The following is a 26,753-nucleotide window of genomic DNA, read 5'->3' on the forward strand; positions in this document are numbered from 1 at the left end:
CATATCAAGCTTTGCACATTACGTCATACATAATTCTCATGTGAAGTGACACTTTTGGGAACTTTGCAGCTGACTAAAGTTAAATATCCGGACAGTTTCTTTTTGTTGGTGTCAAAGGTTCATCTATGATTTGCACAACATTTGCCTACCAAGATGGCGGCTCAATGATGCAGATTATTTCCAGTTCAGACTTGTGGGAACTATGTATTTTTTTCTGTCTGATGGCATCATTATAAAATATTAAGTCAGATGTTGTGATCCGTTATTGGAGAAGTAATTAAAAGTAGCCTTTTTACCAAATATTTTTTGAGTAATTTCTTGGATGGCTACTTTTAACTTTTACTGGAACTAAAATGCATAAAATGCATACTGCTCTTACTTAATTACAACTTTTGGGTACTGTGACCCCAATAAAGATTTTTTGTTGTTGTTGTCTAATTTTCACAAATAAACTCAAGGTTTCATTTATTACTACACGTTTCTTAAGAAGCTACAATCAATATGGAATAATTCACCTATGGTTTGATCAATCTAATCAGTTTAGTTGCTGAACTACAGAAATAAAAAGTGGATCCAGCCGTTTGCTGAAGGTACAAATCGAGTGCCGACTTCGGTGTCATGAAGTCTTCTGGGTGTTTCCATGGTGACATCAGCAGACTGACACGTACTGGTTTGTTAAGAAACCGTAGCAGCGAGCGATCCAGGAAAGCACCCGAACATTTCGGAAGGCAGAGCCCAGTAGGTGTGTTGGCCCCAATGTGTTTTGTTGTATGGTTGTATTTTAATGCTAGCTGTAGAATCGTTACTGGTTTTAGTCGCGGCTTTCTGGTGAAAAATACCGAAGACGTCGAGTTGTGTTGACAGATTTAGCAACCGTTAGCTAGCTAGCTAACTAGCTAGCGGGCTTCGCTAGGCTACCGACGTTAGTTAACGCTGACTTTACAACAGCTATTCATAACCACGTTAGCGCTTTTTTGTTTCTATTTAAAAATCAACTTTTGGGCTACCTTTAAATTTGAACGACAAAACTGAACTCTAGGGTCTGTTTACACAGCTTTTATTTGTTCGGTGTATTTGCATATGTGCTAGTTAGCCGTTGACATTTGATGTTAACCAGTGGTTTAACGTCTTGTTTAAATTACGCAATTATGTTTGTTTTAATGGAGTACCAGTCGGTTATTGATTCTAAATGTAGACTATTTAATTTAATAGTTGTTTTTATTGAGAAAATGTCACTGCGTTTATGTTGTATTATTGAGTGTTAAATTTGAACTGAAAATGGTTTAAATATTTTTTTTAAAAAAAGAAATGATTACCAGAAATCTATTTGTACTCAGACTAGTGGAAAAACTAAAAAGGGAAATCCAACTGTTGTTGACATTTTCTCTTGTATTTGATATTTATTAGCGCCTATTGTAATATACGTATTAGCTATTTTTTTAAATGTATGTCAATACAATTAATTTTGATTTAGAATAAAAATTTTCAGAAAACCCCAAGATCGAATACATGTATACATATTACAAGTTTGAAAGGTTACAGCATCAAAGGAGCTGATTTCTGTGTCAAATCACACTTTTTCTTCGTGTAATGTTAATAGTATTTCAAATGACTGTTTTAAATGCAGTTATCGTTTGCTGATATATTTAATTGTAAGTTCACATTTGACATGCTAAATTGTATTCAGCCTGTTAGATCGATAACAGAGCCTAAAATTGTAAAGATCTCAAAAAGGGCTATAAGCTCTGATGAGAAACGGTGAGGAAAATTTGTATTTATTTTAAGTTATATTTATTGTAACATATCATACTGCCCAACCTTTCACAAAACTAGATTATTTGTTTTGTAATAAGGCTTGGCTGCCTTATTGTTTGTATATCTTTGCTAGAAATTATTTATTTTAAAAGGTGCAAACATTTATATGCAGCAAAATGAATCGTTAGCAAATCCTTATCCTTAACTATCTTTGAATCTGGCTGTCTTACACAAACCAGTGTTTTATGGCTATACAATAAAAATCAAAGGTCAAAAAAATTAAGCGATATTTTAATTTTGTTTCACAGGAGGCATTGTTGGATCAAAACACTCTTAAGATCCTGACCACCTGATACCATCATGAACGTGTTTGACCGCAACATCAACATTGATGCCCTCTTCAGGTTTTCCCAAATGTGTGTAAGCTTTCGATTCAGTTTGTGACGCTAATACGCTTCAACTCGTGTCGCCATCTCTCATGCCTCTTTTGCTGGGATCTTCTTTGCAGATCTCACTCCACCCAGGTGCACCTGAAGAATGTGTACTCCAGCTTGGCTGTCTGTATGTTTGTGGCCGCAGCCGGCTCATATGTTCACGTGGTCACCCGCCTTTTACAGGTAGGTCAGAATGAAATGCAACAGGAATAGGTTGAGCTTTTAAATGGTAAAGTTAAACAGAAGCAGACAAATTTGAGCTAATTCTGTTGAAATAAAACTTTTCAAAAGTTTTCAAAGATTACGCCCCAACCACCACGTCCATGGTCTTATGACCAATTACAGTTCATTTGCTTTAAAAAAAAGCAAACAACTTTTTCACTCCTTAAAATGACTTTGGCAGGGGTGGAATAAGTTAGATTTGAATGACTTTAAGTGACATATGGATGTGATGAGATGTAGCATTTACAAAATGTTCGTCCTTTGTGATTTAGCAGAAGTCGAGTCTTTCAAGAAAGTGATCTAAAGAGTTTAAAACAAGTTGCTTAGAGAGACGTTTATGGGCAGCCAAGGTTCACTGAGATACGTGTGTGAAGAGGCTGGTCTGGACTGATAAGGCTGCTGTACATTGGGCTACGTTCACACAGCTGATCTGGATGTTTGATTCCATTTTTTATTTAGTTTTATAAAATCCAATTTATTTTTGCGTGGTTCTTCATTCTACTAATTAAATGTGACCACAGTCAGATTTCTGTCTCAAAGGGTTCCGACCCCAAAAAGAGCAGCGGCAAACCTTTTACAGAAATAAAAATGAAAGACTCAAACTTTTATCCTAAATACTGATTAAATCAAGTTTCCATTGATTAGTTCCATTCAAAGTGTCGGCATCGCTTGCGTCAGGCATTGTTTACGTCCAGAGTCTTCTGGTGTAGAATCACGACACATAATCTCATGTCAACGATCCAATAATATGCAACATACTGTTCAAACTGCAGAGAAAAGTCTGATATGGGTTGCACATGTAAGCAATAAGTAATTAATTAATCGCATGATAAAGTAAAATGAGTATGGTCATTTCCATTCTGATGTACAGGTCAAACTTTCATTATTATGCCATTATCAACATATTACTTGAAATTGGTCTCAAAACAACAATATTTTAGCTAATCGTAATAATTACATTTTCAATTTATAGTCCAGAAAAATGTATCTTGTCAGGCGCATGGGCAGCCTGCTGTCTGAAGGTAGACTTGGTTTGGTTTAAAAAGTGACGGTACCAGTCCACAGAACCTTCCCCTGCGACCTCTACAGCTGACGGATCAGCAGCTAAACGAAACACTCCGAGGTCTAATGAAGTCTGTCCTGCAGGGAAAGACCAGTTTGGGTGGGGATGTTTTAAATCCTTTAAATTCTGTCGTTACGCATCTTCTTTCTTTTCTTCGTTCCATTTGATGACTTTAACTTTTCAGAGGAAAGTGAAAGCAAACCAAAGAGGCCGCATGCTCTGTTTATCAGCTGCTACATGAGGCTGGTGGCACATCTCTTATATTTAACACGTCTTGTTAAAACATGTAAAGATTAAACTTTTCTTGTCCAAATCCTTATATTTGATTTAACTTCCATTTCTTTGTGATCTATAAACTACCACAGCATGGTTTCAGTGAGCCATCTGTGCAGCCATGTTTTGTGTTTACATTTGTTAAAAGCAACATGCTATTTTTTGTGTTCTGGTTGCAAACTGTGCTGGAGATAATGCAGAATATTTTGTTGATCTGCCATCTATCTCTACTTTTACCTGATAAACTATTAGCTGGATTATTTTTCTGTTAACTTATCAAGTTGTCAGGTTTATTATTGTTAATGGTTTGCTTATACTTGAGAAAATTGCCATAATAATGAGGCTTTTTGTGTCCAGCAGTCTTATGATCTTTTTTGCTATTTTGTTAAACGATTCAACACAAATGAAAAACTGAGACACAACTTCCTTCTGACCTTCACAATAAGTGTTTTGTATGTGCTAAACTCTGAATGTTGCTTTAAAGCTCATTCAGATGTCTTTGAGGTGTGCATGTTTTAAAAATTTCTCTAATATCTCTAAACAGGAAGTTAGTGAATATATGACCTCATACTACATCATTTCATTTCAGTTTCTTCCAGAACACAGTCTTCAGATTTCTATCCTAAAATTCTCTAAACTGTGTTTGAATTGGTTTTAATGTTAAACTGTGTTCAGAGTTAATGAAAAGAACTCAAACACACTTAAAATAAACATTTGCAACCAAACGTCGTGGCTATGAGATGACTCTGCTGTGCTCCATCCCTCCAGGGCGGCGTATTGTCTGTAATCGGCTCATTGGCCATGATGTTCTGGCTCGCCATGACACCCCACAACCCTGAGACAGAGAAGAAGAGACTGGGAATCCTTGCTGGATTTGCCTTCCTCACAGGTAAACTGATTTATTTCCAGTTTAAATTTGTACATTTGGATGTTGGTCTGTAATCATGCGAAGGTTCATGCCGGTGTTTACACTCCTGTCTCCTGCTCCAGGCGTCGGCCTTGGACCCACACTGGACTTTGTCATCGCGGTCAACCCGAGGTACGTGAAAGATTAATGTGTGTTTATTATCTAAACAAGCTTTAGCCGTTAGCCTCCAGAGCTTTCGGCAGCTGAATTTACTCCTCGCTCTGGTTGGTTTCCTGCCAGCATCATCATGACGGCCTTCCTGGGAACCTCAGTGATTTTCATCTGCTTCACTCTGAGCGCGCTCTATGCGAAACGCAGGAGCTACCTGTTCCTGGGAGGTAAAGGACTCCTCTGCTGGAAGCCATATTGTTTTGGTCGAATATTATAACCTCACCCTGAATCCAGCTTCCTGTGTTCTCAGGCACTCTGATGTCTGGCCTCTCTATCCTCTTCCTCATGTCTCTGATGAACATCTTCTTCGGGTCCCTGATGTTGTTCAAGGTAAGTCTTGAAACATGCAGGCATTTTTCTACCCTAACTTCTTTATTTTCACCCTCTTTGACGGCGGATGTTATTACTGTTCACATTCATGTTTGGATATAAACCCATGCTGAGCATAACTGCTGAATGACTCATTGTTGTATTTGATAACATTGTGGAAAACATCCAGACAAAAGAAAACCTTTCTGTCTTTCCTCCTTTTCAATGATTTTCAGTTATTTTTGGAAGCGTAATCATCAGATAATTACAATTAGAAATGCACCAGATAGGATTGCTAAAACAATTTCAAGTGAGAGTTTAAAAAATATATGCCAATATTTCTAAATCTGGACTGTCAAACCTTTGGATTTATTGTACAAAATATACATTTTGCACCTTTTTGTACTTTTGTTTGTGTTTCAACTGCTTCTAAATACAGCCAGTGTTTAAAAACAAAAAACATTAAGTCGTTTTTTTTTACAGTAAGTTAATGATTTTTGGTGTCTGGAAAGCAGCAGCTTCTTTGAAGTTAAAGTGACAGGAGGCCCTTAAACATCTCCTTCTGACTAAAATCTCAATATCTGACAATGATTTGGTGGAAAAAATTTAAAGAATGTCTTTTGTAGCCCATAGACGTATCCTAACCTGTTAAAAAAAGCAAAGTAGGTCACCCTTAAATGAAAATAAAACACTTGGAGTATCCTCTCTGCTCATAAAAACACAACATTCTGAATGCTGGATGTATTATATGTTTAGACTGCAGACTGTAATTCATTCCACTTTATTTATGGTTTTATGATTTCACGGTACATTACTTCTATTGGTGTCTAATGTATTGTTAATTGCTCTGTTATGTTGAAGATTACAACAACTTTGAGTGCTGTGCATGTAATTACAATTAGAGATGCAGCAGCTAGGATTGCTAAAACAATTTCAAGTGAGAGTTTTAAAAAAATATGCCAATATTTTTTGGCATATTTTTGGCATAGACATTTGTTAATGTTTAATATTAATTAGACATTAACAATGTCTAATGTATTGTTAATTGCTCTGTTGTGTTGAAAATTACAACCACTTTGAGTGCTGTGCATGTATTGTCACGGATGTGGTTTTTAATTTATTTCAAAAGCAGGTTTTCCACAGCATTTTGCTCGTCTTATCTATTCATTTTATTTGACCAGGAAGTTAACGGTGTTGTTCATCATGTTGTGTATTTCTGTCCCTGCCAGGCGCACATGTACCTCGGTCTGATCGTCATGTGCGGCTTCGTCCTCTTTGACACTCAGCTCATCATCGAAAAGGCAGAGAACGGAGACAAGGACTACGTGTGGTGAGTTCGGCACGCTTCACCTGGGCCTCCTAATCTGGTTTTCCTAACCAAATAACATGCAAATGCACGTAGAGTCGCCATCGGCTCCCAGGCAGGTAGTCCTAACCTCATCTGTTCTGCTCTTTAAGGCACTGTGTGGACTTGTTTCTGGATTTTATCACAATCTTCAGAAAGTTGATGATCATCTTGGCCATGAATGATAAGGTACAGAAACTCCAGAAACGTTACTCCATCCTGCGTTAATCACGGGTCGGGTCGCAGAGACGTTCCTGCAGTGTGTCACCAATGCTCCTCTGGGTCTCCTTGCCTCAAAAATGAAATAAAATCTACCAACCGATTGTGAATTATCATTGGACTTGCTCAGCAGACAGGAAGGAAACACATTTCACATTCAAAATCAAAAATACTTTCTTGATACCAAAGGGAAATGAAATGTTGTAACTCATTTTAATTCAAAATGTTCAAAGAGTTATTGTTGGCAGGAAAGATCTCCTGTAGCAGTCTGTATCACAGTGAATTTAAAGAAGCCTCTGGCTCAAGAGACTCATGCAGAGGATGGTCAGGGTTGTCCATAATTTCCTTGAATCCATTTCATCATCATCTAACGAGTTTTCAGTCATTTTCTTCATGCTTTCATTTAGCCAACACCAAATGGAGCTTTAAACATATTTTCAGTTTTATTTACTGAAGTTTACCAACTTCTGCTGCCACTGCACAAAAATTACTTTTTATCTAAAGGTAGTCATATTTAAAATAAGTTAAGCATCTCATTTGTCTTCAATTGGAATAATGATATAAATGAGGTATTTAAATCAGAAAAATCTTTTTCAAATCATTTTCTGAATATTTTCAGTGTGGTAAAAAACAAACAACAAATACAAACATTTATTAAAATCTTAAAAGTTTATTCCCTGATGTGGCTGGTTAGGCTTCTTCACAGTGTAAAGACCGAGGCAAATGTTTTATATTTATAGAGAAAGAGAGGGAGTGCAGTGATTTCACAACCTACCTCTGATGTGTAGAGAAGATGATGGGGACGCAGATATACGTTAACAGGTACGGCTGCAACATTCTGAGCTGTTGCTAGGACTTGATGACTCATTAATATGAGAGGTCAGAGGTCGCTGGGTGGCTCGGTTGGTAGAGCGCGCACGCCGTGTGCAGAGATGGTACTCCTGGGTTCGAGTCCTGGTCTCGGATCAATGACTGCATCTCTTCTCTCTTTTCCAAATTTCCTGTCAATTTACTGTTCAATAAAGGCCACCAGAACCTAAAAATAAAGTTAAAAAAAATTATGTTTAACAGCTGCTGTCTAAACTGAGCAGTTCCACTTTGCATCAAGACGACTTAACTTTTTACAGACTAAATAGCAGAAGAGTAGTAAATAGTAATGATCCAATGGGTGTATCCCAAATATAGCATGATCTGACTTCCTTTAAAGTATTATTAGACTAGAAATAATATTTTTTGTCCTTCAGTGGGAAAATTCAGGTGTAACAACAGCAAATGGACAGGAAATTTAAAGGGGCAGTGTCATGTAAAATTGACTTTTTTCATCTTCAAAAATGAGGAACTTCTAAAAGTTCCTCATTTTAGAACTTTATTCCCTCATCAAAAACATTCTTTCATGCATCTTTGAGAAATTATTTAATCTCCATGGCAACCATCCAGCTGTGCAAAACATCTGGGTGAACCCAGCCCCGCATTCTTCTCGGAGCTCCAAGTTTTCAAGCCTCCGCCTCACAGAGGCGCCCTCCTCTGCGGTTCCCCCACTCAGCTCCTTCAGACTAGCCTGTATCAATTAGCAAACACCTGGTGGAACCGTGTGTCTGCTGAGCTCATTATGGGAGCTGCATCTCAGAGTAACAGTGGTAAAAACTTCGTTAAAGGGTTCATAGAGGAGCCATGTTGTGATGACTTCCTGAAGGCAGAGTTTCAGAAAGAGCAGGAGCTTTTAAAGAGACAGAGGCCCAATTTCAAGGCCTGGACAATACAAAATGTAGATTTAAAACAAATAAAAGCAGAATAATATAATGTGCAGTGAGAGTAAATATACAGTATTAAAAATACCGTGCAGTTAAAAATCCAGCAGTTTCTTTATGAAGGAACTATCAGAAGGGATTTTTGCAGCTCGTTCAAGATGTTCCTCTTTCCTCTCAGTTGCCGGTTTAAATGTAAAAGAGGTAAGAATAACGGACTGTACAGTAAGGCTTTGGAAAATACAGTACTGTTATTAAATACACTCTGACCCCCCCCAAAACTGAAACTGATGGCTAACGATGGGTAATAAATAAAAATGTGTATTTGTATAAAAAAAAAAAAGACTATTTACAAGAAGTGAAAAAACTGCAAACAGCAGCAGGAATGTAACAACTTGTTGAAGTTTACGGTGACTGTTTCCAGAAGGACAGAGGTTGAAAGCTGAAAAGGATCAAATGTAGCAAGTGCAACTTTCTGTTATCTTCTAAAAGCTTGCACTTTCTCAGCCTGAAAAGCCATCCTCCCTTTTAAACCCTTTCATTTCTGCTTCCTCCAAATTTTTAAACACCTCACATCTACTGAAAATAATTAACTTCTAGTTTTCTTCACTCTGTAACTGCCTCCACGCTGAAGAGTGTTGTCAGAAAGCATGTACACAGGGTTTTTGTTTTCAGCCATTTATCATCGGTCAGGGTGGATTTCTGTCACCAGCTGGTTTCTTCTTCTCTGGTTACAATCCAGTCTGGATTACAATGGCAACAAGAATTTTATAAACCACAGAAAACTTTCAGCTGAGCTGTAATAAAACCCTCATATTGGACATTTCTCTTTGGTTTCAAAAGTAAATTTTGATGAGAACAATTGAAAGAGATTTATAAACACAGTTTTGTGTCATGTTATGTTCAACATAGTCTTTGGTCTAGGCTAAGGGAAAAATAAGAAAATTAAGTCACAACAGTGCAAGATAAGTCACAATACAAGATGACAGTCATATTATGAGAATAAAGTCGTAATAATACGTGAATAAAGTCAGAGTATTACAAGAGTAGTCATAATACGATAAGTCATACAACAAAAATCCCTAATATTATGAGAATAGTTGTAATATTACATGAAAAATTATATTAGAATAGTCATATTACCAGAATAAATTCATAATACGAGAATTAAGTCATAGTTATAATAATGAGAATAGTATGACAAAAAGTCATGAGAAATCGTAACAATGCGAGAATAAAGTCAGAATAATAATATGACAAAACGTCATGTTCTGAAAATAAATTCAGAATATTTCCAGAGAAAGTTCTACGACAGTCTTATTACCAGAATAAAATCTTAGAAGAATAATTTAGTAATTTTATGAATGCTTCTACACAAAAAATAAAATAAAGTGAGGAATGTTGAGCGTCTTGTGAAGTTATACTTTGGTATCAGTTTTACAAGAGAGTCTTTTGTAAAAGACCAAATTATTAGTAGCAGGACTTTAAAACTGTTGTGAAAATGACGCATTTGATTTTAAAGAATGGTCACGACAAATCTGTAACTATCAAAACTTTGTGCTCATTGTCGCAACTTTTTTTTAGTAATTTTACGGCTTCCTTCTGGTATTGTTGCGTCATTATTCTGCTAATATTAACGTCGTGATAATTTTATGACTTCTTGTAATTTCAACAACAAAAAATTAGTCTGACCCTAATCTTCTGTAGTTGTACTAATTTATTTCTTTTGTTTCTCTTTTTAGGACAAGAAGAAAGAAAAAAAGTAAAACCTGATGGAACCGGTGGTCAAATATTAAAATCAGAAAAGGCACAATTTGCGATGCACTTGGTGCTTTTATTTACTTTCTCCTTTTCTCAATCTAACTCTTATGTGGTCTTATGTTTTTGTTTTTTTGATTGACTTATTTTTGAAACTTACAAGGGTTGAATGTAAGTTTGTGGTAACCCTGATGGTAGTTCCAGTTTGGCTGTGGGGAACACAACACTGCAGTGATCTGGCTCGGCCTGTAGAGGGGGGTGTTGCCTAACATAGGCCCCGATTCTGAGCAGCGCTTGAAGTTTCTATTACTGTTCTTTAGTGCCATAAATTAAGACAATAGACTCACTTTTAAGACTCATGTAAGATTCAGAAGCTAAATACTGTTTAATTTCTATTTGATTTTCTTATTTATAGTTTTCCTCAGTTCACAGTGGTGAAATGTAAGATTAGTGTCCCATGATTTAGAGAAAATAACCTTTTTTAGGTTTTTTTCCATTTCTGTTTTTCCCTGTTTTGTGTAAGAAATGTTCAAACAAAACCTGTCAGAAAAAAACTAATCCCATTAAACCCATCCAGACGAACATAAAGTCGCTGGGCAAACTGGTTTATAAATTTAGACATGCTGGGGAAGGAGACTGTCCCATCTGTCCTTTTTCTCTTTTATTTTTCCCCCAGCTCGTTTAACAGTGACAGGTCTTTCATCTGGAACCCGCCTCTTGTAAATTCCCCTAAAATCTGCTGTTGAACCTTTATTCTGCCAAATAACAATGTTAACCAGGCAATTTGGCAGCAGTGCAAAATTCTTTTTTTCTTTAAGTGTAAACTGTGAAGAATTTTTGTTTATGTATAACAAAAACTACTAATTTGATACATTTGCTCAATAAATGTGTTGAACATTTCCTGATTAACACTTCCTGTTTTTCCTTAATTATTATACCTTATAATAATTGCTTGGACACAGACGTGTAAGGTACTGCAAAGTGGATGCATTGCATCCACTTTTTAAGGATGTTTATTTGGTGAAAAAGTAAAATTATGATTAAAAAAAATTGTTTCTTTGCTACGTAATTTTAAAAAACATTTTTCTTTGAGATGCAGAAAAATTTTATAAGATTTGTGTGAAACTCAAATCCAGATGAGAAACTGAGTGAGAGGACGAAGGTTCTTGAGCGAGCAGTGAAAAGAAATGTTTGCAGAATGTGAAGTAAATTCAGGCTTCCAGTTGAAAAACGGAACATTTTATAACAGAATAACAAATGTTCCTGTTTGTGGGTTTCCTCAGAAACTGGGTTGCAGTCTAGAAAAGACAAACTATTGTTACAAAATGAACTGAAAATAGTTTGGTCCTGACAGGTTAAAGGTCGTTTGTTGGCGGCCATTACTGCTGCAGTTACCCACACAAATGATAAATTCAGAATAAGCTTGTTCAAATTCTTCCTCCGCAGAAAAATCTGGATCACAGACGAAATATTCAGCTGCAATCCTAATCTGCAAACTACACAAGAACTTAAATTTTAAATAAATATTTAAAACAATTACATGGAGTTAAAATTTTCCAAGTAATTCATCTAAAAGAGCAGCGCAATGGCGGATAAATGTCCAAACTACAGGTATGCGTATTTTGGTATCAATCCGATACTTGATATATCAAACTCCTGACCTTTAGACGTTTTAGGTTTTTTTTCTTTTTTTGAATTATTTTAAAAATCTGGAACAGAATTTAGATTATAGCACTTTTATTATTTTTATCATGCATAATAAACGGAAACAATAGAAAAACAGATTTGTGTGCGTTGTTTTCTAAATAAAGTGCAAAAAACTATTTGAGAGCAGATCAAAACAAAAATCTTTCTATGGTAACATTAACTATAAAACAGAAAACCAAAAAAAATTTTAAAAGGGAATCTAAAACTAAATTATCGATCCACCACTAATACCAACTTGGTATTAATATCTTGGATCAATGAGGAACATCAAAATGAGAAATGATGAACAAATGGGCAACCAGAGAGGAATAATTGGTTATTTGGATGATTGATAAATGAAAGGCTGTTTAATGTTAAAGCAGAGGTTCTCAAAATAGGGGGCGGGGAGCCGGCTGGGGTCGTGAGACACCAAACTGAGGGTCGAAAGATGATTTTCAGAATCACCATAATGTGAGTGCTGCGGTGTGTGAGGGCCAAAATAGGAAGAAAAAACTATACTCATAAATAAATGTAGAATATACTATGAAATAAGTAAATGAACTGTCACATTTTAAATAATGAAACTAATTAAAATGTAATTTTAAAAATCCATATAAAAATATGTATTCAAAATATGTAATAATTATGCATTTTATGGGAAACAAAGGATAGATGATGGACAGACGTAAACTGGCATAGAGGATAAAGTCTGGAAACAAATTCTATATTTTTTGTTCTGTATTTGAGAACATTGAAAATAAAGCAAAATATCTCATTGGATGCCTTTCCAGCGTGAATCTGAATCCTGCACTTTGGGGGAAAACAAAAACACTTGAAGCGAACTTAAATCAAAACACTTTTATTTAGAAAGTTGAAAAACGGCAGTAAGGATTTTCTATTTGCTAAGAAACCAACGGCGGAGATGGAGAAACAAAGATCAGAGCTGAATCTACTCGGCGAAATGAACTGCAGATTTCACGTAAAGATGATTTCAAATAAATAAATAATAAAAAATACATTTCCATCAGATGATGTAGCCTTTTTTTTCCTCTCGTCTATGTTATTATTGCTGGCATATATTACCTTTAAAATGCATTATGATTCAGAAACAGACACGTCCCTGGCTGTGAAAACAAATACCAACGTGATCAATAAAATTATTCTTTACATTAAAACATGATGATGCATGAGAAGCAACCAGAGAACACAGACATGAACATTCTTTGTTTTTTTTATTATTATTTTTATTATTATTTTCTAGGCGCTCCCAAGTTTTGTTTTTAATCTTTTCTCAACACTCTACGGTGAAATGATGTCAAGAAGAAGAACAGTATTTCACGATGAATGAAGAGTTTTCTACCAGAATGAGAACGAAAGAACAAAACGGTTCTGAGCGACTAGCAGGAGTACGGAAGAAGATTAGGGTCGCTGGAAAAAGAAAAAAGAAAAAAAATTCGGACTTTTCTCAGAATTCAAGAATTCTGAAAACAGTCATAATTTTGAGCTCAAAAGTCAGAATTCTAGGAAAAAAATCTGAACTCTAGACTTTCACAGAAAACTTAAGATAAAATTCTAGAATTGAAGATTAAAGTAAAATTTAGAGAAAAAAAAGTCAGAATCCTAGACTTTTTCTCAAAGTCAGAATTCTAGAATTCAGAGAAAAAATTAATTCTTTTTTTTTTTCTCAGTGGCCCTTATCCTCTTCCGTACAGAAGTGACAACCTCTTGTGCTGATCTTTAGCTGAGCCATGCGGGGTTTTTTTTTTTTCTTTAAGTCTTGTACACATCAGTTCAAGAGAAGTGTCCACAGTTCAGTCTGATTGTGAAAAAGTGAGCAACCTAAATTATTTTGGCTTCACGTGTTTTGGAAATCCTGAGGAGAAGAGATCGATCCGTCTTTTCCAGTTGCAACAGCTGACTGACGACAGCAAAAGCACAATTTTTTTCTTCTTTAAGGTGAGCAGCATCAGTACGCCGGCGTGTCAGGGCCAGAGTAGATAACAAAACAAAAAAGGAGGAGTAAATTGCAGCCAAAAACCTTTTTAGACAAAACTCAGAAATTTTCTAGAAAAGAATTTGGACATTTTAAACTGAGAATTTCCAAGTTTTTTTCTAGAAAATCTTTGAGATTGATCTCAAAACTTCTTTTTTCCTTGCTAATTTTTGACTTTTCAAAAGCAGAAAATTTCCAAATGTCAAACTTTCAACTTTTGAAACTCAGAAATTACCAATTTTTTTTGTAGAAAGTTTCTGAGATTAATCTCAAATTTTCTTTTTTCCCCCCCACTTTTGAAAGTCAGAAAATTATTTTGAAATTCAAACTTCCATTTTTTTTTCTTCTGAGATTAACCTAGAAATGTCTTAGTTTTTTCTGGCAAATTTTCAACTTTTCAAACTCTGAAATTTCCAAGTTTTTTCTAGACAATTTCCGAGATCAAAATTTCTAATTTCTTTGCTGAAAATTTACTTTCCTTTTATTTTCTCCATCTACAATGGCCCCAATACGCCGTCGTAGCATCAAGAGTGAACAGATGGGGCCTCTGCCCCCCGCCGGCCCCCTCTGCCATCACCCTTGGCTGCCGCAGGATGACAGACTGTCGTACAGCGAGTCGCTAAGCGACTCGGGGGTTTCCAGGACCTGAGGGCGACTGGGGGAGAGCGCCTCCTCTGGCCGCTCCCTGAGCAGCTCAAGCCCCGCCTCCCGGCTCATCTCGGGGACGCTGGGCGCGCGCGTCTTCCCCCTCCGGCTCAACCCGGACTGGGCCGGGACGGGCAGGCTGCCCGGGTCCACCACTCGACTGGAGGACGGGCCGCCGGCTTTCATGTTCTGAAAGAAAACATTTTATGGTCATCTTATGTAACAGCATCAGGTCCAGAAGACAAAAGTGGGTTGCAGCTGTGAATTTTTAATATTAAAGCCATTAATAATTTCAGAAGGGAAGAATGTGGTTCTGTGTTTTCGCAATACATAGATTATTCACGCAGCACACAAGACACGACACATAGCCATTTTTTTCCCACCTAAACACGACTTATTAATTGAAATTAATATTAATACAATACAATTAATATTAATATAATAGTTAGAGGTTGTGGAATAATTGTTGTGAGGAGTTAGAACTGTGTATTTACTCTAAATGCAATAAATGCATAAAAATAACTTGATAACTTGCTAAACAAACAACTTTGATAAAAAGTTTGTCTTGGTATGTTTTAGGAAAATATACAGGAAGGATTCTGCTGCTTTGATTTTGATAACGCTTTAAGTATAATAAGGTGAAGGTGTAATAAGCTTATGCTTTGACCTAAACGTTTTTGCTCTATATTTTGTGTTGTTGCCATTGACAGGAATTTAGATATTGTTTATCTATTTCTATACTTGTTTGTTCTTGTGTTTTTGACATGTGTACAGAAAATAATGTGAAAAATATTGAAATAAAAAATATACTAGTTTCAGTGGCAGATTTTTTCCACTCATAAGACAATTTTTCCATGTAATAAGTTAAAAATCTCCCAGTTTAACTACTAGATTTCTATCAACAGCTGCATTACCATCAGCTGTATCAAAATTAGCACAATTAAATGGAAACATCCTTATTCGTGTGATCAACAACCAGATGTTACTACTGGCGGAAACCATGAAGAAGAAGACGACAGGAAGTGGTAGGAGGACGATGGCGCAGCGTGTTTAATGACTCGTGTCATTAAAATAAAAAGTGACTTTTTTCACATGATTTTAACTGTATTTCTTATTTAATGGAAACGCCGCACTTGCAAAATGGTGGGGGTTTTTTCAATATTAGTGGATCATCAACAAAGTTTTGCACTCATTTGTAATGGAAAAGCAGCTAAAATGAAAGAATCATTTACTTAAAATAAGTTCCTATATCTTGCTGAAAAGTTACTTATAATTAGTTTTGTCGTATTTCAAGACGGCTAAGATATTTGGATTAGAAACTAGATCAAAAATAGAAATGGTAAGATTTTGTGTTTTTGCAGGGCAATATGGACATTTTGAGTTTAATAAAAAAAAAACAGACTTAAAATAAAAGCCTGTAATGGATCAGAATAACCTTTCCATGATATTCTGATTTATTGAGATACACTTGTAAGTAACGTTTTTGCAAATTTATTCAAACTTTTTTTGTTTTATGAAGGATAGCTCACCCCTCTGAACGGGGATCCAAACGTTACTGCGTCTTCCTCTTCCTCCTCTTCCTCCACGGCCAGGTAAACCTCTGCAGGTCCGGCTGGAGTCTTCAGATTAGGGAACGTCCAAGTCTTGGAGCGAGGAGAGAACATGTTCGCTCCGTGTGCCTCTTTATCTGCAGATGTAAAATAAGATGAACTTAAACCTTCAGGAAAAACCTTTTATCTGGTCAACAAAAACAAAGGCAGGAGCGTCCAAACGTTTTGCACCAAGTGCCAAAATCCCACAGGTTGAAAGGCTTCAGGAGGAAAAATTTACTTTTTTCCCCTCCAACCAAAAAACACAAAACTGATATTATTGTGAATTCTCTTTTACCTGCACAAAAACAAATTAATCAAGTAATATTGTGATAAAACCAACATTACACTGCAAAAACACAAAATCTTACCAAATACTTTGTCTAGTTTCTAATGCAAATATCTTAGTACACTTGAAATGAGACAAAACTAACATACAAATAACTTCAGCAACTTGTTTTAAGTCAATATTTCCTTAATATTCATAAAGAAGTTTTAGTTTCACTGGCAGATTATTTTACTTAGTGAAATAATCTGCCAATAGAACTTGTACCTTTTTGTTTTCAATATTTCAGAATTTTTTACTTGAAACAAGATTGTATGTCTTGCTAAGATATACAAGACTTGGTAAGATTTTGTGTTTTTGTAGTGTAGTATGAAATTTGCCTTCATGTTTGCTGTTATTTAACTTTTTGTACCGCTTATTTTCTTTTTTTTTTTTTTGGTGTATAAATGTTTATAAAATAAGAATTTTCTTTTTAAAAAACTTGTGTGTAGTCAAGTATAATGCATGGGTTTGTCCAAGTTTCTGAGTAAAACGTCACTGAATGCTTGTGGTTTGACTTAATATAAAATAAAATTTTAAAAAACGCTAGTAAAAAGAAAAATTCCCTGTGTTCTAATTAACATTTTCTGTTTAAAAATATAAACTTTTCATGGAGATCTCATCTTAAAACATTCTTGAACTGCAGTTAGGGGCCACAAAATTATTCCGAGGCCCACAAATAGTCCCCAGGCCACACTTTGAACCCCCCTGAGCTAAGATTAACCGGGGAGATTATTTGTTTTCTGGCACCTTCACGTATGACTCCGGCGGAGCTCCTCCCCTCCAGCATGGAGCAGTACTGGATGGTGGGAATCAGCTGCTTGTGCGACGTGTAGCACTCCTCCTGCGACGTCAGCTCCCGGTCCAGGGTTCGGGCCCGCCGCCCGGATCGACCCGGGGACCCGGCGGAGTGATGCTCGGCCCCTGCCCGCCCCTTGGACGGGCCCCGTCCCGCGGCTCCGCTGCTGCAGTCAGGAAGAGGGAACGTACCGATGCCGCTGTCCAGCGTGTAGGTGGAAGCACCGGAACCTGCAGGAGCAAAGAGGAAGCAAAATACTTCACACTTCAGGTTTGGGAATGCTTTATAATCACACTTTAGCATTAGAAAGTGTTGAAATTTCCTCTTGAATCTGCAGTCCAACCACTAATTTGGAAATATTATGCAAAATTCAACATTTTTTTACAGTTTTACACTTCTACTTGGGTTTCTACAGCTTCTAAAAACAGCTCAAGAGATTAAAATTAAGCAATAAATTTATGTTTTTGGTGTCTGGAAAATGAGTCGTTTCAAAAACCTCCTGAATATAACTTCACAAATCAGCAGGCACTGACCCTTCACCTTGTGACCCCAGCCAAACCCAGCCTGTTACCTAGCAACCCCAGCAAAACTCAGCCGGTCGCCTAGCAACCCAACCTGAACTTCAACCCATTTGGTAAGCTGGTTTTAAAACAGACAGTGACGTCAGATCTGTATAACACTAGAAGCTTTTCTCTCATTAAAACAACTTTTTCCCCTGTATTTTAAGACATTTTTCGGCTAAGATTGCCTCTTTATTCTGCTGGTATTGTGACTTTATCGTCAGCCTGGCCCTATTACTCTGTCGTACAACTCACAGAAGGAATGATTGAAATAAAAGCCATTTTTTGAAATCCTTTCTGAGAGTTGCATGACGAGCCACACTATAATAATTTTTGTTTTATTGCCAGAACATTAGCAAATTATTTGCAGAAAAAAGATGAGATTTTTTCCAGAATAAACATCTTAAAATTGAAAGAAAAAAGTTTTAATGCGACAAAAGCTTCGTAATCAGGGTCTGACGTGTCCAATTCGGTTTGTGTGATTCTTTCTTTGAAATAGAAACATTACTTGCATAATCATTTTTGAAATCCTGCTGCTGATAAGAATTTGGTGCTAATGAGCTGAAGTGAAATGATCACAGACGTCATAAACATTTGAAAAAACACCTTGAGATTCCTGCAGATGTCTCTTACCTGCAAAGTGCTGAGAGTGAACTGAATCTGCGAGGTTTTCATCTGATGTGATCTTGCTGTTTCTGTCTGATCCCTGCATGAAAAAAGCAAGAACCAAGAAAGCAGTGAATGCTTGAGAGACAAACTGCACGAATCTAATGCCAAATATGGACTATAAAGCTGAAATCACGTAAACAAGTTTTCTTTTCGATGATGCGATCAAAGTTCTGGATGCTTATTTTTACCAACTGCCAGTCTAAGCTAAAAATGAAGACGAAAGGTACCTTCTCCATGTCTTCATGACTGGTGGTGTGACTGATGACGCTGGTCTGCTGAGTGAACACCGGCTTGGAGGTCTTACAGTCGAACGAGAGGCGGCGCTGCGGCAGACTGATCACTTCCTTCCCATCCACTCTACATTCATCAACCACAAAATGAAGTTAGCAGACCTTGTTAGAGGCTACACACATATTTCATTCTGAAACCAGCAGTTAGATGAAAAGGCTGCAAAGCACTTTTTGATCTATCATAGGGATTCACAGAAGGAGGAAAACCTCAGTAATTACAGTTTCCATACATTGATCGCATACATTAAGATTCCAAAATAGTGGTTAGAGAACTTTATTGTTAGTAGATTTTGGTTATTTGCTTTTAATCAGCTGTCAAATTCAAGATGTAGATACTCTGTTTCCATTTTTGCTCACTGGAAGTTATTTTAAAGACTAACCCAGTTTTAAACCCATGTTGGGTTATTATAATGGACCACAGACCAACACTGTCTCCAGTTTGAATAACTGCAGCCTCTATGTAAATAACAGCCTAATGCAAATGTGATGGCGGTTTAAAATAAGATTCACGTGAACCACTGTGAAATGTCTGCTCTTTTAAAACGGCAGGAACCTGATCAACGTTTTTAATGTCCACACAGAAACCTGGGCTAGGAACCATACAGAGATACAACTGAAACCAGATCTTTACATACACCAAATAAAAAGACACAAACACTTTTTATTTTCTCATTGTGAAGTTAAAATTGACCAAACCTCTCTTGTTTTAGGTCCGTTAGAATTGCTCAAATTATTTCTATTTGCTAAATGCCAAAAAACTAGTTGAGACGATTTTTTTTAGATTTTTTTTTTGTAACTTTACTTGAATTCAAAAGTTTTACATACATTTGTTCGGTATCAAGGACGACTGTATTTTAGACTGTCTGACTTGGGTCAAGCCTCTCTACAAAATGTTCTTGCAAAGTTTTCTGGCATTTAGGAAATAGAAATAATTTTCTTACGCACCTAAAACAAGAGAGGTTTAACTTCAGACGGTGAGAAAAAAATGAGTATATGTCTTTTCATTCAGTGAATGTAAATATGTGTTTTAAGCTGTATGATTCTAGAGGTGACCACAACATAAAGGCTGGAGGTGGTGGACTTTGGAAAGTTGTTTTCTTCTCAGTGAGACGACAACAAAGTGCATTATTCCCCAGATTGCTGAGCCTCGTTTCTGAGGTCAAGCTCTGAAACTAACTCATCACCATCCTGAAGCCCTCACCTGTTAAGCAGCTGTTGCATGAAGTTGTCAGAGCGTCCCCCTCTGTACATTACAGCCAGCTGTCCCTGAGCTTGGTCCATCACCACCTCACAGGAGTGGCCCCTACCGGACCTCTCCACGTAGGCCCTCTCCTCCTCCAGGGCCCTCCTCAGGCCCTCAGCCTTCTCCATCAGAGTCGAGATGTTCAGACCTTCCACGCCTTCTTTGCATCTACTGGCCATTTTGGAGTCTCTGCCCACTGAGGGGATGTTTATCTTCCACTCTTTCTTCTCGTCTTTTGTTTTGGTGGCGTCTGTTTTGCGGCTGAGCGCGGGCAGCTTGCTCTTCTTCAGGCCGAACCAGCTGGCGATGCCGTTTGAGGCTTTCTGCTTGACTTCACTGCTCTGCCCCCCGCGGTCCTGCTCCTGAAGCTTTAGGACGTTCTCCTCGATCCCCTTCATCACTTTTTGCTCAATGGCAGATTGTGGAGTGGGAGCCGGCTGTAACGGCTTTTCCGCCTCAGACGTCGGGGGTCTCGGAGGAGGAGGAGGGAGGCTGTCTCCGTACATTGGATTCTTCTTTCCTTTCCCGCTGATTTTTGTCCTCTCCTCTGACTTCGATGAGTAACGCGGCGTTTCCGAAGGCTTTCCGCCTCGGTGGACAGATACACCTTGGCAAGGTTTGGAAGGCGACTTCGGGGGGATTTTGTTAGGACTGTTGCTACTCTGTGGACCACTTTTGACATTGTAAGCCAGATTCAGGGAGCCAGGACATTTGATGTTGTTGCGTAGAACCTGGGGAGCATCCGTGTTGGGAGATGGTAATCCAATTTTGCTCTTGGAGCCCTCAGGCTTGGGCACGCACAGTTCTTGTTTACCTGATTGAGATTTCCCGGTCTGTTCGTACATCTGAGATGGACCAGGATACTTCAAACCAACACTGCTACTTTTAGGTTTACTATCTAAAGAGTCTGAGTACTTTGAATGCCTCTGCTCCTCTTTATGGACTTCTGAGGATCTCTCTGCCATCTTGCTTCTCTCCTCTCCAGGGCCACCATCAGTCACTGCGTCAACAGGCCTGATTTGTAAATCCTCAGAACTCCTTAGCTTGCCCAGCGCTGCCAGTCTGTCTTTGAAAGCGTGGTGACTAGAGTCAGCCTGGGATCTACCCGCCCCAGAGCTAGGCCTCTTGGGGATGGATGAGGAGTCACTTCTTCGGACCGGAGGCGGCGGGGGCTGAGAGACTTCCCTTACGTTCATCTCATGTTTGTCTCTTGTTCTTGTGTAGCTTGCTTGGCTCTGAGCTTTGTTGAGGGCGGCTGTGTTGGGTAAACTGTGATGGTTGACCCATACTGGACTGTCTGAATCCTCTTCATCATCAGACGTCGACTCCGATGTAGATGAGGATGACTGCTTTCGCTGAGGAGAAGGATTTGGGACACTTTCTGGTAAAGACTTAACAAGCTTCCTCTCACCACCGTTTGGCTTTGCTTGAGATGGAATAGTGCTTCTTTTCTCATGACACTGGGTTGGCTCTTCTTCACTGGTGGTGGACATTTCCAAGACATTTTCATAATTGGGGACCTTTTGGGAAACTCTGGGAGAACCCATGGACGCAGCAGACGAACTTTCCAACTTTGAGCCATCACTGGTTTTTGGTGCAGAGAGACTGCTGTAGCTTATTTCCTTAGGAGGCAGAGAGCAGACATCTTCAGGCTGTGGAGGGGAGGTCGGTGCCGAGTGTGTAGCAGGGTAGGACTCGGACCTGGACGGTGGGGGTGGGGGCTGCTTGCACCTCTCCGTGGTGGTGGCTCTGCGGGAAGGAACCGGAGAGTGATACACCTCGTAGTTGTTGGTGCGACATGGGATTCTGGAGTTGCGCGTGAGCTGCGGGCTCAGGCGAACTGCCGTGGTTGGTGGCTGGGCCTTGTCCCCTATTGACGGGATCTTCAGGAACTTGAGCAGCTTGGATGGGGAATTGATGGCTGCAGCTTTGACATCATTGAGGCAAGAAGGGCTCGGACTGACGGATGCACTGGCTCGGACTGAGGAAGCTTCCTGGTCTGTGAGGTCTCTCTCGGGGATAGTTGAGGGGTCATTCAGAGTGGTGCTAGAAGAATGCCCCAAGCCGTTGTGAATGCTTGTATCCTCATCACAGTGAGGGATCTGCACGCTCTCCTCTACAGAACAGGGCAGATTGGAAGTGCCACAGAAACCAGTCAACTCCTCAGAAACACCACTTTCAGAGCTATCCTGTTCCACTCTGGCCACCTCCAGACCCTGAGTTGTCTCTGTGGCTGAGTGGGCTGAGGTGCCAACTGGCTGCTGGTGGACCTTGTTAACGATACATTGCTTGGACTCTCCTGCTCTGGTCTTACTGTGACATTTGCTCATAGCAGCTGCGGGAGCATGACTCTGGGCGGAGGAGCTGGCTTTTGATGGACTACAGACATGGTTGCATGGCTTCGGAGCACTGTCCGGACTCCTTTTGCAGTGTAAACAGCACGTGCTCGCTCCCTCACACTTCACCGCCCCGGTCGCCGTTGACGTGCTGGTGTGCGTCAGCGTCGCTGCAGGAGCAGTGACAGTGTGTGTGGTGGGACTTGCACTGGACCGGGTGGGGGTCTGCGGTGGCAAGAACAGCCTCTGTTGACATCAGCATCTGGCTGTAGTCGCAGAAAGACAAGCTTGTGGTGGACGGGTGGAACTTCAGGGGGTCCGTCTCCTCCATTTTGCGCAGGACTTCCAGGATGTGCGCTTTCTTCTTGAAGAATGGAGACAGGGCCTCCATGGAGGCGGCGGGGCCACGAGGGCCTGGGGAGGCATGTTGTGTGCGGAAGCCATTTCCCTTTTGAAAGAAGGAGATTAAGATCAAAAGTGTATTCAGTGTGGACACCTAAACAAATTGAACAATCCAGTTCATGAAGACCTTTGAGTGCATGCGTACAGGAACTGACTGTGAACGAGATTAGCAGCCTCAGCTGAAAACAGAGCAAAGGTCAGAATTCAACACACCCACAGGTGGGGTTTCTGGACCCACTGTTTTCTTCTCAGTGTCTGTTAAAACTCTACATGCTTGACTCTTTAATAATCACCTTGGCTTGTGCTTCAGTCTGGGCCGGCTCCACCTGTTTGGCCAAGTCATTGTGCAGCTGTGCATTGTAGTCTGGGAGGGGTCCCGCCTGGACCTGCAACAGGAGAATCACGGGGCAATTAGGAAGACAGCACATATGCCACGGGCCATTAGAGACACACAAAACAATGAGACGGTTCATTTTTGTAACTGTAGGAACAAAATGAGACACAGGTGATACGCCCCAGATTCATCACTGTGTCAGAGAAAAAGCTGTTAGACATTCAGACCGATCGGTGATTACATTTTGATTTTACAATAATTAACACACTCAAGAAATACAATTAGTTGCCACAACTACAAAGATGATGATAATATACTGCTCTACATTACGATGTCACACCAAACCCGTCCAAGCACTGAACAGAGGCTTAGAACCAATCAAAGTGAGGATGTGCCTTAACTTTCTCCAGCTAAACAGAAACAAAACCTATGTTATTAACTTTGGACCTAAAGAGGACGATCTAGAGCACAGGTGTCAAACTCCAGTCCTGTAGGGCCGCTGCCCTGCAACTTTTAGATGTGCCTCTGCTGCACCACCTGAGTAGAATAATTAAGTCATTAGCAAGGCTCTGGAGAACTTATCTACACAAGGAGGAGGAAATTAAGCCATTTCATTCCAGTGTTTTGTACCTGTGGCACATCTAAAAACTGCAGGACAGCGGCCCTTGAGGACTGGAGTTTGACACCCCTGATCTAGAGGCAGCACACAGCTTCAGTTATTACAAATACAAACTGAAGATCAGGCCCGAAATCTGGATGTAGTGTTGGACTCTGACCTGAACCCTCAGAGCCACATAAAGACAGTTACAAAATCGGCCTTCTATCACCTGAAGAACATTTCCAGGATTAAAGAATTAATGTCCCAGCAATATCTAGAGAAACTCATGTGTTTATCTTTAGTTGCATTGATCACTGCAACAGTGCCTAACAAGTCAATCAGACAGCTAGTGGTCTTACTCTGGATCCCTGTAGACCAGAGAATAGACCTTAAAATGCTTCTGTACTGAACGGCTTGGTACTAAAATCATGTGCTGCTATTGTATCAACCTTCCAGACCTCTCAAGTCTTCTAGTTCTGGCTTTCAGCTTTCAGCTTCTGTGCACCACAAATCTGGAACAAACTTACAGAAAACTGCAAAATTGCAAAAACACTGACTTCCTTTAAATCAAGACTAAAAAGGCACCTATTAAGAGTTACTTATTAATATATTTGTTGTATATTTGATAATGATTTTGATTATAGTATTTGACAAAATGTAATCTTTATTGCTTGTTTCATAATTGATGTGTTATGTTTTTATGATGTAACGCATTTTCAACTGCCCTGTTGATGAAATGTCCTGACTTGATTTTATTCATTTTAAATATTTTTTGAGATAGAAATAAGTAAAAATGTAATAACTTTATGCACCAATAGATATTCAAGAATGACAGGTTAGCATCTTCCATATCTGACAATGATATCAAATCTAGTACAGAAATACAGAGGCGATTATTTCAGTTCAAATTCAAATATCTGCAATCAAGATTTCAAGGATTTTTTTTTTGCATTTTCCGTGAAAGTTGTTGTGTGGAACTGTGATCTGAGCTACCTGGTAGTGAGTGGTGGGATGGTTGGGCAGCTTCTGCTGGAAGAGCTCACAGAGCGCTCGGTTCTGTCTCTCCAGGTCAAACACCAACATCTTCAGCTTGATGCACTCCTCCCGCAGATCCTGCAGAGTCGGATCACAGCGACTTTCTGTTTACAACTAATCCAGGGGTCAGAGGGCAGAGGTTTAGATTCAAGACAAACTGAAGTTTGGCATTACCTTCTGATTAAGCAGAGCTTGGACCACATGATTGGCCACCTGTTAACGAAGGAGAAAATCACCACAGAGTTACGTTCGGGCGCTGCGTTTTCTGAACGATTAATTCCCGACATGCACTCGCCTCGTCTAAGCAACGTTCATAAGCTTCCCTCTGGCTCTCATTCGCCAACATCAGAGCGGAGTTCTCCGCCTGCAAATAGATGAGCAACGGGTGAAAATCAGATGTTTATAGATAAACACAAACTACTGGAAAGATGAAAGCGGTGGGCATTTATAGTATCAATTATCATTTATCATAATAGATATTTTGATTTATTGTTGTCACAATAAACTCCAACTAACTTTAACCCCCTCCAAAAATGTCAGAATTGTTAATTTCACAATTTTTTCCAGTTTGTTCAATAAAAGTAACAATAAATTTGAAAATATGATTGAATGCAGTTATGACACAGGAGTTAATGATATAAATCACACTTTTTTTATCTGTCTGGTGTCTTAAAAAAGAAGCAAAAAAATTTTCTTATCATCACTTTCACTGTTATCACAATAATACTAGAAATTATGGTAAAACTAAGTCCCTGTCACCCACCTCTACAAGTTGATGATTTGTCAGGAAAAAACAAAATATTTATAAACATACCTATGTAAAAACATTTATTTATTTCCTCTAGGGGTCGACACAGCAGATCATCTGACTCCAACCCAAACATCCTCATCTGGTTCTGTGTGTCAGAGGTCTTATTAACTCACCTCCAGCTCTCGGAGTCGGTCCATGAGCTCGCTGCTGTTGTCCTCCAGGTAGGACTCCACGTCTCCTTCCTCGCCCTCCTCTTCCTCGGAACCAAAATCCTCATCACACGTTCTCTGTTCTGCCTCATCCGACATTGTTCTCATCTGCAACAAAGAGAGGAATTCTGCTGCCATCACTGCTGCCATCTTTATGCTAAACTAAAGGGAAAGCTTCTTTTGGACATGAGCAAACATAAGCAGATGTTGGTAAGACACAGTACAATAAAGACTAAAGTGTTCAGTCTTTATAGAGACTATTTCCGAGGTTTGAGAATAAATTCCCTGGGAAAGCAAAACACCGCCCAAAAATGAGAATTTTTCAAAAAAAATGTTTGGAAAAATTCCACCAAGAGTGGGCGGGGCCTAGATGCGCTGTGGGGCGGGGCCAAGTGTGGGGGTGTGTTCTGGTCAAGAGTGGCCAACTAAGCAATTTTGTCGCTATATTTAGCCAATTTAACATACTTCTATCAAATGTTTTTTTTTTAAAAATGGAAAATCTGGTGGCTCTTTTGTGGTATTGGAGATTTTCTCATTCCATGAGCAAATGAATCACATGTGTAAAGATGAGAAACCTTATCAATGTGTCTGAATGAGAGTTTTTGTACCAGAACGCGGGAGTTTGAGGTAGACATGAACCAAGCCATATCGTTTGTAACCAATGGGAAAATTCCACTGCAGTAGCCAAGATTCAACCCATAGAGGGCAGCGCTGAGACGGTTGGAGGCCAAATATCACAGAATTAAACAAATTTTCACAAAAATGTCACAATTTGCAAAGAAATACAAAAATAGCACCTTATAAGTACCAGTTTAGATAGCTTAATTCTAAAAATGTTTATTTGGGGTTTTATTACTCTTTAATAATAAAGCCATTTTTAAATTTAGTTTTAAATTGACCAATTTATTTTGCATTTAAGTTCTACTAGTGGTCGTTCGGAGTTAACTCTTCAAAGTGTGAGTGGTTTATCTCTTTTTTCTGCAGTGTGTACGCTGCAATCACATTTCAAAGAAACTAATTGTAAATAAATCTTAATACATTTCATTTTATAGCTGCCCGGAAACAAAACCAATTTAACTTTGATGACA

General features: G+C 38.8%; 2 protein-coding genes across 3 annotated transcripts; one reads left to right on the plus strand and one right to left on the minus strand.

Annotated features, from left to right (window-relative positions):
• The first annotated feature begins 611 nt into the window (after positions 1-611).
• On the plus strand, positions 612-11,110 carry tegt (testis enhanced gene transcript (BAX inhibitor 1)). 2 transcript variants are annotated; one of them, XM_032559787.1, is made up of 10 exons: positions 612-742; positions 2,064-2,171; positions 2,264-2,372; positions 4,516-4,636; positions 4,738-4,786; positions 4,895-4,992; positions 5,076-5,155; positions 6,364-6,464; positions 6,593-6,668; positions 10,186-11,110. In XM_032559787.1, exons 2-10 carry the CDS (start codon positions 2,116-2,118, stop codon positions 10,207-10,209), a joined length of 714 nt encoding a protein of 237 aa, XP_032415678.1. In that variant the 5' UTR covers positions 612-742; positions 2,064-2,115; the 3' UTR covers positions 10,210-11,110. The 2 variants fall into 2 exon arrangements, with proteins under 2 accessions (XP_032415678.1, XP_032415688.1); XM_032559797.1 differs by having other exon boundaries at positions 641-738.
• Positions 11,111-14,171: 3,061 nt separating this feature from the next.
• On the minus strand, positions 14,172-25,830 carry LOC116718087 (NCK-associated protein 5-like). The gene is given in 12 exon segments (XM_032559749.1): positions 14,172-14,714; positions 16,055-16,212; positions 17,190-17,468; positions 18,432-18,504; positions 18,695-18,824; positions 19,959-22,471; positions 22,473-22,784; positions 23,032-23,124; positions 24,664-24,783; positions 24,880-24,918; positions 25,001-25,069; positions 25,630-25,830. Coding segments are annotated over 12 exon segments (4,233 nt in total). The 5' UTR covers positions 25,816-25,830; the 3' UTR covers positions 14,172-14,453.
• Positions 25,831-26,753: the final 923 nt, after the last annotated feature.

The sequence above is a fragment of the Xiphophorus hellerii genome, chromosome 1 (assembly GCF_003331165.1).
Source record: "Xiphophorus hellerii strain 12219 chromosome 1, Xiphophorus_hellerii-4.1, whole genome shotgun sequence".
Taxonomy (NCBI): domain Eukaryota; kingdom Metazoa; phylum Chordata; class Actinopteri; order Cyprinodontiformes; family Poeciliidae; genus Xiphophorus; species Xiphophorus hellerii.